Source organism: Solanum pennellii, chromosome 9 (assembly GCF_001406875.1).
Source record: "Solanum pennellii chromosome 9, SPENNV200".
Taxonomy (NCBI): domain Eukaryota; kingdom Viridiplantae; phylum Streptophyta; class Magnoliopsida; order Solanales; family Solanaceae; genus Solanum; species Solanum pennellii.
Genome location: NC_028645.1, coordinates 5,625,669 through 5,635,681, shown reverse-complemented (window position 1 = coordinate 5,635,681; position 10,013 = coordinate 5,625,669). Strand labels below are relative to the sequence as shown.

The following is a 10,013-nucleotide window of genomic DNA, read 5'->3' as shown; positions in this document are numbered from 1 at the left end:
CCAATTTTGTTTCTTATACAGAAGCCACACACACTCTCTCCTGAATTTCCTTTACTCGCACCATCTGCATAACACTTTACTTGATCTTCCTTCAGTAGCTTCCATTGTACAATATGGTAGTAACTTGGATTATAAGTTCTTTTATTGTCACCATTTTAGGCCAAGTCTTCCCAGTTATTTATGACTTTGAATGTTCACTATCACCGGCAATTAAATGTTCATTTCCATTTGTTGTACCAACTCTTCAAAGATGGACTGACATCCATGCTTGATATAGTTCCTTTTCTTGAACAAATTCCACATAATGAGAGTTGGCATAACTCTAAAAGTATGTTGGCCTTCTGTAGGAGCTTCCACATACCACTAGTTCTTGATCCTCTACATCAAATTTCAGCATTCTGTGTCCAAACTTGCTCATGCAGCAAAATACTACCAAAGCTTTTGGGCAATGTTAGATGTTAGAAAAAGATTTGACATTGTTTTCATTTGTTTTGTCTTATAACACCAACATCAGGAGACAGTGTTAATTCTCATTCTCCTTAAATAGTCATATGTGGCAGTCCTCCCTTTTAACGCCCTCCATAAAAAGAAATTAATCTTAAAAGGAAAGATTTTCACCCAAATCATATCATATGCTTCCTCCTTCTCCTTTTTCTTTCTCATTAAATCTCAAGCTGATTTAACTGAAAAAGAACCCTTTGAGTTGCCTATCCACAAAGGTTTATCCTGACCTCCTATATTCATTACTGAAGAGATAGAACTCGCAATGTGATAAGTCGTTTCTTCAGAAATATAATGTAAGAGTTTCCTTCTATCCACTGATCTTCTATAATAAGATTTTTTTCCTTTAGCTCCTCCTCCCCCCGTTATTTTCTTCCACATAGTACCAAGCCCCTTGTTTTGTCCAATCATCTTTCTCCATACATGATATGCCTTGTGTCTTTTTGTGCCATTATTGGATGCATTTTTTTTTACAATATTTGTTCCACATAAATTCACTCCACAAAGAATTAGTGGATGTTCTGAGTATCCATCATAATTTAGCAAATAGAGCATCTGATATGTCTTGCATTGATCTAAAACCCACTCCTCCCACTGATTTTTGTAAGCACGTTGTTTCACAAGCAATCTAGTGTTTCCATTTTACTCCTCCTATGTGACCCCAAAAAAAACTTTGCCATAATCTTATGAATTTGATTTATTACGCCCTTAGGAGGATTCATAGATCACATAAGATAAATAGGCATTGATTGTAAAACATGAGCTATTAAAAATAGCTTCCCCCATAAGTCAAAAATCGATTATGCCATCCCATTACTCTTTTTGCAACTTTCTTTATCAAATCTTCAAAATATGACTTCTTTTTCCTCCCGTAAAAACTTGGGCATCCAAGATATGTAAAAGGAAAGATACCTTGTGAGACTCCAATACAGAAAAAGAACCTTTTCATGCAGATATTCATATCTCCGAGAAATCTTCATTATTTTTTTCATTGACCTCTTATGCCATGAACAAAAAGATATTGTAATATCCCCATAATACAAATGACTAATCTCTCTACTCCATTTAGGCCTCCCAAATCTCTTGAATTTTGAATCCTCATTTAGCCTGTTGAGACTTCAGGCTAATACATCCGCTGCTATGATGAACAAAGTGGGGGAGAGGGATCACCTTTCTTCCGTCCTAAGAAGATCGAAAAAACCAAAATGCTGACCATTAATTAACTTGGAGTACCAGTTATTAGATATTAATTTCCACACTATATAAATAATCCTCTCATCAAACCCAAATCGTCTCATAACTTGAATCAAAAATATTTGTGAACTCCTATCATACACTTAAGTCATGTACAACTTCACCACAACATTATGGTATTCATTCCTCTTATTTATGTCTCTAATTATCTCTTGCCTTTGTATAACATATTTAGCAATGCTTCTTCCTTTCATAAAATCCGACTTATTCTTAGAGATAATATCAGGTAGAACCCAAATTATCCTTTTATGTAGTACCTTTGACAAATTTTATTAGCAAAAGAGTTCAAGTTGATAGGTCGTAAATCTTAAAATTTACTGACCTTCTTCTGAATCAGAACTATATTCGTGTGAGAAATATATTGGTATTTCACCACCACAAAAATTAACCATCACCATCAGCCACATATATTTCCTTATAACCTCTCAATATGTTTAAAAAAATTCTTCTGAAAATCCATTAGCTCCACATGCATTCTCTTTATTCAAGTTGAACACTTCTTCCTTAACTTCTTCCTATATAGGCGCTCTTGTCATTTCGATAATCTATTTTGTAGTTATACCGCTTTCCAGCATTGCTTGATCTTTATATCATTGACTCTCTTTAAATTGTTCCCTAACATTAACTACTTCCTCTCCTATGTATTGAGTGATACATATAGTATCCCCCGCTCTGTGTGAATTTTGTTAATCATCGGTTTCCTCATACCTTTCAGATACGAATGAAAAACTTCATATTTCTGTCTCCTTCTTTGAACCATTGCATCCCATACTTTTTTTTCTAGTAATCCTCTTCTAATTGATGATATTGTCTTATAAGATCATCTTCAGCTTTAGCTAATTCCTCTTTATTTGCCATTGGAGGGTTCATTAGCGATATCCTCCGAAGTGGCTATCTTCAAAAGAATATTCCCATATATTTCTTTACTCCAAAACATCTCGCATACACTATCATTTTGATGATATACAACTTCAAGAAGTGTTTTGCTCCGACTTTCATCTTTTCTTCATCATTCTTGATCAAATACTTGATTGCTTGACTTCTTTAGCTCCAACTCCTGAAATTCACCAAATTAAGTTAGTTTAGATTATTAAATTATACTAAAGACACTTAAAATTCAAGAAAAAAGACTAATTCATATGTTGGTAATTTGTCAACTTATCACTTAAACGAGGCTTATGACATTGAGCAAAGAAAAATAAAAGGCTCTCGCATCAAGTTTCTCTAGAAGCTCCTCGTTAGAAGATTTGGGAGGACGGGGGGGAAGGGTGTTTGTTCAAGCATCTCCTTCCCAACATCAAGAAGTCTTTTGTTGCATTCCTCCTCAAAACAGAAGCAAGAGCCAAGGAAAACATTTTCTTTTTTCACAGCACACAAAGAAAAAGAAGAGCACTACAATTTTAAAACCAGGTTTTAAGTCTCAAAAACCCAAAAGAAATCACCAGAGAGGAATTTATAAGTAAATTAGTAAATTAGTAATTCCCGCTAGTAAATTAGTAATTCCCGCTTTTTCACTTAACATATTATTAGTCACTGCTACCCTTATCCTTTTGAAATGGTATTTATAAGTTCTAAGTTGAGTCTGCTATTTCAAAAGAGAAAGTATAATTAGAAAAACAAAGAACAATTAGGTATAATTTCAACAGAAAGTCACTCCATTGCAAGTCTGTATTTTTTACTTTGAATGGGTAATTATCCAAGAATCTACAGCTCAACACACGACAGACAAAAGATTTGACTAGAAGAGATTGTATCCACCTGATCATAAGCAACATTAGCTTTGTCAAAACACTACCGAGCTTTATGAAAAAATGGAGAATGGGGGAAACTGACGTCCCAGGAGATCTGAGAGGCGCAGGGGGCCTGCCCTTAAACCTCAGAGAGGTGTCTCTGGCGCAATTCGCCATAGGTCAAAAGTCAGAGGGACTTTTGTGGTGCTCTGGTAGGCGCGACGGCCCAAGCCTTGCCTAGAAAACCTCTAACTTTTCTCCTTTGTTTTTCAACTCTAAACCCTCTAAACTTCCATGGTTCTTTCCCCAAACTCTTAGGATCATTAGTACCCTCAACATACAATAGATTTTACTCGAAAGTTCACCCGGAAACATGAGTCAAATCATTAAGAAACTTAAACAAAACAACCATTAAGAACTCAACAAAATTTTCAACAATGTTTATCAAGACTCACTTTCGTAACATTCAAAAACTTAAATTCACTGAATTGAAGCATGATTGGCGCGTGGGTGAATTAAATCAACTCTATGTTATCTCACATACCTTTTTAGGGATCACCCACGATGAATTTCACATGCAAAGATTGAATGTTCTTGGCAATTTCATGATTTCTCCTTTTTTCTCTTTTCTGCAAGCCCTAGCGTAAATTCTAAATCTTTCTAAGTTGAACAATTTCTTGTTTTAACCTAATTAATCCCTAAAATGAATTAACATAATTAGGTAAGGAAAAACAAATTTTCTCTTCCCAAATCCGGATTGAATTTTTCTTAATCCAACAGCCAATTCCGAAAAATATAAATCACTCATACAAACTCGGAATCGCATAAACTTGGCGGCATTGGAAAGATCATTCGAACAGCTTTACAACCATATCTGGAACTACACCTAACTCATCTTGAGCTAGGATTTATGATCGTTTGAAGTTGACCAAAAACTCACTTTTAACTTACTTCAAAATTTCCAGATTTCCTTATACTTTCCAAAAGTAACTATTTCCATATTTTACACTTACTTCTAGTCCCTTTTAGTTGGGAGATGTTACATCACCAATTTAAGTTAGTTTACGTTATTAAATTATACTCTAGTCACTTAATACTCAAGAAAAAGGTATTTCATATGGTTGTAATTTGTTAACTTACGTCTTATACAAGGTTTATGACATTGAGCAAAGAAGAAGTAAAGACTCTCATATAAAGTTGCTCTAGAAGCTCCTCTTTAGAAAAAAGGAGATGTTGAAGTAGCTATTTACCAACTTCAAGAAGTCTTTGGTTGCACTCCTACTCAGAAACAGAATCATGTGTTAGGGAAACCATTGCATTCTTCACCGCAGAACACACAACAAGAAGAGCACCGCAATTTTGAAACAAGGTTTTAAGTCTCATAAAAACAAAAGAAATCACCAAACAAAAACCTAAAAGGTAACGCCAGATCATAGTTTACAAAGAACAAGTAAGAGAGACGGAGAGAAAAGAAGGAGTTATATGAAAAATGGAGAGCATACAATATAAGTAGGACATTTGTCAAATAGTCCTACTCACTCATTGACATATATGTGTTGCTTGTGATGTATGCGCTTTATTTTTCATCTAACCAATATTTTTCTTTTTCTCTCTTACTTGTTCTTTAGAAACTAGTAAGGTACATATAAACATCAAGAAATCGTCTATACACATGAGATCATGAATCATGAATCCAAAATCCAATTCAAGGAAAGTTAAGATCAAAATCAAAGAAGTTAAGAGTCAAGTCTAAAATTTAAGAAGCAAGTCAAAGCAAAGTTCTTAAAAGTTTTCAAGAGTCTTTATCAATGTTTTAACTTTGTTTTTAAGACTCCAGTCTCAAGTTAAGTAATAAGTAAAGAGTTGATTTCATTTCTTCAAAAGAGTATATCGGGACTATGAATTCCCAAAAAGTAAATGTTTTTCTTTTTTAAATAAAAAAGGAAACTGAGATTTCCAAAGAGCTTTTGAGATAGTTTTCTTAAAAGGTAATCGCTTTCTAAATAAAGCAAGAGGGGAAACTTTGGTTTCCAAGGTAGCCTTTGAGCTAAGTATTTTGAGCACTAATCTCAAATCATAGAAGGAAGTATGTTTTAAAAACATATGAGCTAGTATTTTGAGAGTAGTACTGAGCACCGATATGGGGGAGAGTTTAGATAACTCACAGCCCTCATAAACCATGTAGCAACCATGGGTAGAAAAAGGGTCATATTTTTCGGAAAATGGCTTAAAATATCCTTAAAGTATTGGAAATGGTACAAAATTATCCTCCATCCACCTATTGGCTCCAAAATACCCTTCTCACCCACCTATTGGCTCCAAAATAGCCTTGTCATCCACCTCTGGGTTCAAAATTAACTACTTATGTAATAGACTTAAATTTAAACTATTTGAATTTTTTTTTAAATATGTGGCGCTCAACTATTTTTTTATAATTTAACTTATTAATATAATTTATAAATCTACCCACTTTCCACCCATTACTTATTAAACTACACCCAATTCATAAACCCCCCATATTACTATTAATGCAACGACATGAAAGTTACTGCCAATGAGTGTTTCTAAAAAATTGAGGCGAAAATGTCTATAGAGGTACATTATCATGCATTCAAGTCCTCAATCAAAACATACTATAATTCAAGTGTATAAATATAAATTAACGATAAACTTAAAAGTCTAACTATGCGCATTTAATTATTCCTTCGTCTCAATTATGTGATGTTACATAATAGGTAACTTTTAAAAAAAATATTAAAGTTTTAACATTTAAAACAAATCATAAATATTTATAAAATTATATTTAAAAAAGTACATAAATCGGAATGTACTACTTCTTTGTCTTTAATCATAAATTTCGAATTCAAGCTTGAAAGAGAATCCTATTGAAAATGTCCTCCTAAATTAGTGACTCAACCTAAATTTTATTGGGGCTTTGATTCGAACTTGAATAATTTTGGATGATTTTTTCCGGAATCTGTAATTTAGTCATGTTCTAGTAGTGTTTAGGGCGTTTTTGATATTAGAAATGGTTTGTTAATTGGATGGAGTTTAATTGATAACGAGTGGGTAGTGGGTTGGTTTATAAATTATAGTTATAGATTAATTTATAAAAAATAGTTGAGTGCCAAGTATTTAAAAAATAATTTAAACAGATTAAATTTAAAACCATTAAATAAGTGGGCAATTTTGAACCAAAAGGTGGATGAGAAGGGTATTTTGGAGCCAATAGGTGGATGGAGGGTAATTTTGTATCATTTTTAATACTTCGAGGGTATTTTAAGTTCTTTTATATTTTTATATGATTTCTTTAGTGCTTTTTAACATAGACTAGTGGATTTACTTACTAGTTCAGGTTCTATACTAATGGCAAGGTATAGGGCGACCCTGGTAGTGTGAGGCAAAACGTTGCATCATCATTATAGCTCTTAAGTGATGGTTGTCGATTAGAGAAACTCTCACAGAAATTAAGTGTATTTTAAATACACAGTTATTTGTATTTTTACATACATCTCAGAGTTATATTGTATCTTTGCATACATACAGAGTTGACAATATGTTTTAAACAGTTTTTCCTTATATTGCACTTGATTTAAATTGTTTTATATTGAAATGATTTAAGTCTTGTAGAGATGAGTTGAGCCAGGCAAGTTCTTCAGATTTTTCTTTCAAGCCTATGTACTTTTTAGTATTCCAACTCGCATACTCGTAAATGCAATAGGGAACTTCTCAACAATCCTCAATGGCACATGAAACATGCTCAATTGTGGTAAGAGAAGATCAAACAACAAGAATCAAATGTAACATATGCATAAATGTAGACACTAGACAAGGTACCAACTACTAACATAAAAAAAAATATTAACTACGCCCCAATCCCAAGCAAGACAAAATCGCTCCTTTTAACCACATCTCCATATTAAATCATGACACTAGCTATGCGATCGACTTCATGATACGAAAGAGGCCATCTTTGTGCGGTACAAAAGATTCTAATTTCTTCATGTTACTGCTAACAGGCTTCATCACTTTACTCTTTGTGTCATATATAAATACGCTAGAGTTCTTCTTATGCTCTATAATCAATACTTCACCATTCCTCGCACCAGCAACAGCAACAAGGTTCCAAAATCTTGGCATTCTTCGCTCATCCTGTCTTGATGATTTGTATGGACATATATAATTTGTCAATTCTGCCACGATCGTATGTTTCTTGAACCAAACTTTCCTTCGAAAATCTTCCAGAACCCAAACATTCATTGTTTTCTCCGAATCACAGTTGATAAAAGAAAGAAATCCATCCAACTCCACCAATGCATAATTCTTCTTTTTATTAATTTGTTTAACACGTTCTGGAAGATAAGTTCGACTGAATTTTTCCTCTTTTACTTGCATTGTAATGAAATATTCAGCTGAATCAACATACCAATGCAGAATCCTTCCATTAATCGACACTGGATTCTTCCAGTGAAAGTTAATTGGATTAAAGGGTCGATCATTTAAATCTTCCCACGGACTAGAAACTCGTTCCCAATGTAGTTCATCATTATCACTGCTCACATTAAATATTTCAAAACCATAAGAATCTGTAACAACATGCACTACTTTGTACTGTTTTGTCGAAGAGTCAAAGGCAAGTGCTGCACTACAAGCTTTATGATGACAATGTGAAGGGCATCGCGGGATAGTAAGGCAGAACTTTGTTGCTGGATTTATGATTTGTAGCATCCCATTGTTCCCTGGTTCACTCATCAATAGAAATCCATCACAGCTAGAATGAATCTTGCTTAATTTACTTAGTCCAACTTCACGCGATTCACATTCAAATTCTTTTCTAATCTCTATCAACTTTGTTTTCATACGCCTTCCTAATCCTGACTGTATCACTAATTCTGTTTTCGATTCCATGAAATTTTGCTCAATGAAGAAACTCTCCGAGACAATTTCTTTCCATGATCTGCAGACGCGCATGACATATTTATGAATGTCTTTTGGCGGAATCTTCACTAGGATGTTAAATAAGATACCATCAGGAAGATCAGAAAGAGTGCTGATCTTATGACTCTTCTTAACTACTTGTTTCATTCCTCCGCTTTTATTTTCTTCATACTTGTTTTCTTTTAAACTCAACATCTGTCGAGCAAATTCAATGTCATCGATTTCATCCCCCATTCTTGCAGCACGCGTACACCAGAAAAAGAAAGAGCTCTATATACGTTTCTGAACGAGATCAAACAAAAAAAAGTTAGAGAAACAAAGGATCAGAAAACTAAGTTTTGTATAGCCACACCCTACAAAGAGTACATGAGAACAGAATTAATTTATTAGTGAATGAACATCTTACACTCTTACATCTAGTTTGATACGAGGGATAAAAATTAACTAATCCACGATTAATTTTAGAATAGTTTATCTCATGTTTGATTGGCAGGATAACTTAGCCCATGATTTTAGTGCTCTTTATATAGATAAATAATTTTGAATAATTGATTTCAGATAACTTATTCCCCAATCAAACGATCCATAAAACATGAATCAACTATCACATTGAATGATCATGAGTTGATGAAGACCAACATAACAATAATAAACTTGAGAAATAACACATACTTTACAATTATGTCAATTCAACCAAAGTTATAACCTCCTAATTCCTAATTATTATTTTCAAATCACTATAATTAGCTACGAACTAGCTAACGAAAGTCTGTCGCTAATTTGTTGCTAAGTAAAATTAGCCACAGATTTTGTTGTTTAGCTATAAAATTTGTTCGTAGCTGAATACAGTTTTTTTTAGTAGTCAATATCAACAACATTCAAATTAAAAATCAAAATATGAGCTAGATTAATCCAATGGGTATAACTAAAAAATCAAAACTACTAACTTTTGCTAAAACATGAATTAGAACTTACATAAATAAATATTGGAATTTAGGGAACATACAATTTGATTTGCTTTACGTCCTGGTGGAGACTTTTTAGGGCAATTTGATTCGTTCCTAATTTTGCCTTTGCGGCCGGCCTATTTATTAATTAATGTATATTTTCAGTTTATTAAATTGTTTAACCTTGATTCCTAAATTAAATTGGTTTAGTGTAATTAATAACAATTAGTTCAGGGTATGTGATTTGTGTGTATCGTGTCAATCAATAGGTAAGAAAAAATAAAAGTAGTATTCCGTCTGTTTCAAAAAGGATGACCTAGTTTGACATGGAACGGATTTTTAAAAAAAAAACGGAAAAGGGCCTAAAATACCTTCGAAGTATTGAAAATGGTACACAATTACCCTCCATCCACCTATTGGCCCCCAAATACCCTTCACATCCACCTTTGGGTCCAAATTTACCCCTTCATTAACAGACCAAAATTAAAAATAATTAAATAATAATTTTTAATGACGTGGCACTCAACCATTGGTTGTAATTTAATTATTTAAAATAATTTTAAACCCACCCATTTTAACTAAACCCACCCATTACTTTCCCGTTCATTTTTCCCTTATTACCCTTCTCTCTCCCCCCCCCCCC

General features: G+C 33.4%; 1 protein-coding gene across 1 annotated transcript; it reads right to left on the bottom strand.

Moving 5' to 3' along the window:
• Nucleotides 1-7,421: 7,421 nt before the first annotated feature.
• LOC107029936 (F-box protein At5g49610-like) lies at nt 7,422-8,657 on the bottom strand. The gene has a single exon (XM_015231370.1). It carries the CDS (start codon nt 8,655-8,657, stop codon nt 7,422-7,424), a length of 1,236 nt encoding a protein of 411 aa, XP_015086856.1.
• Nucleotides 8,658-10,013: the final 1,356 nt, after the last annotated feature.

Coding starts and splice junctions, on each gene's coding strand:
- LOC107029936 (XM_015231370.1), bottom strand. CDS start 8,657: ATGGGGGATGAAATCGATGACATTGAATTTGCTCGACAGATGTTGAGT.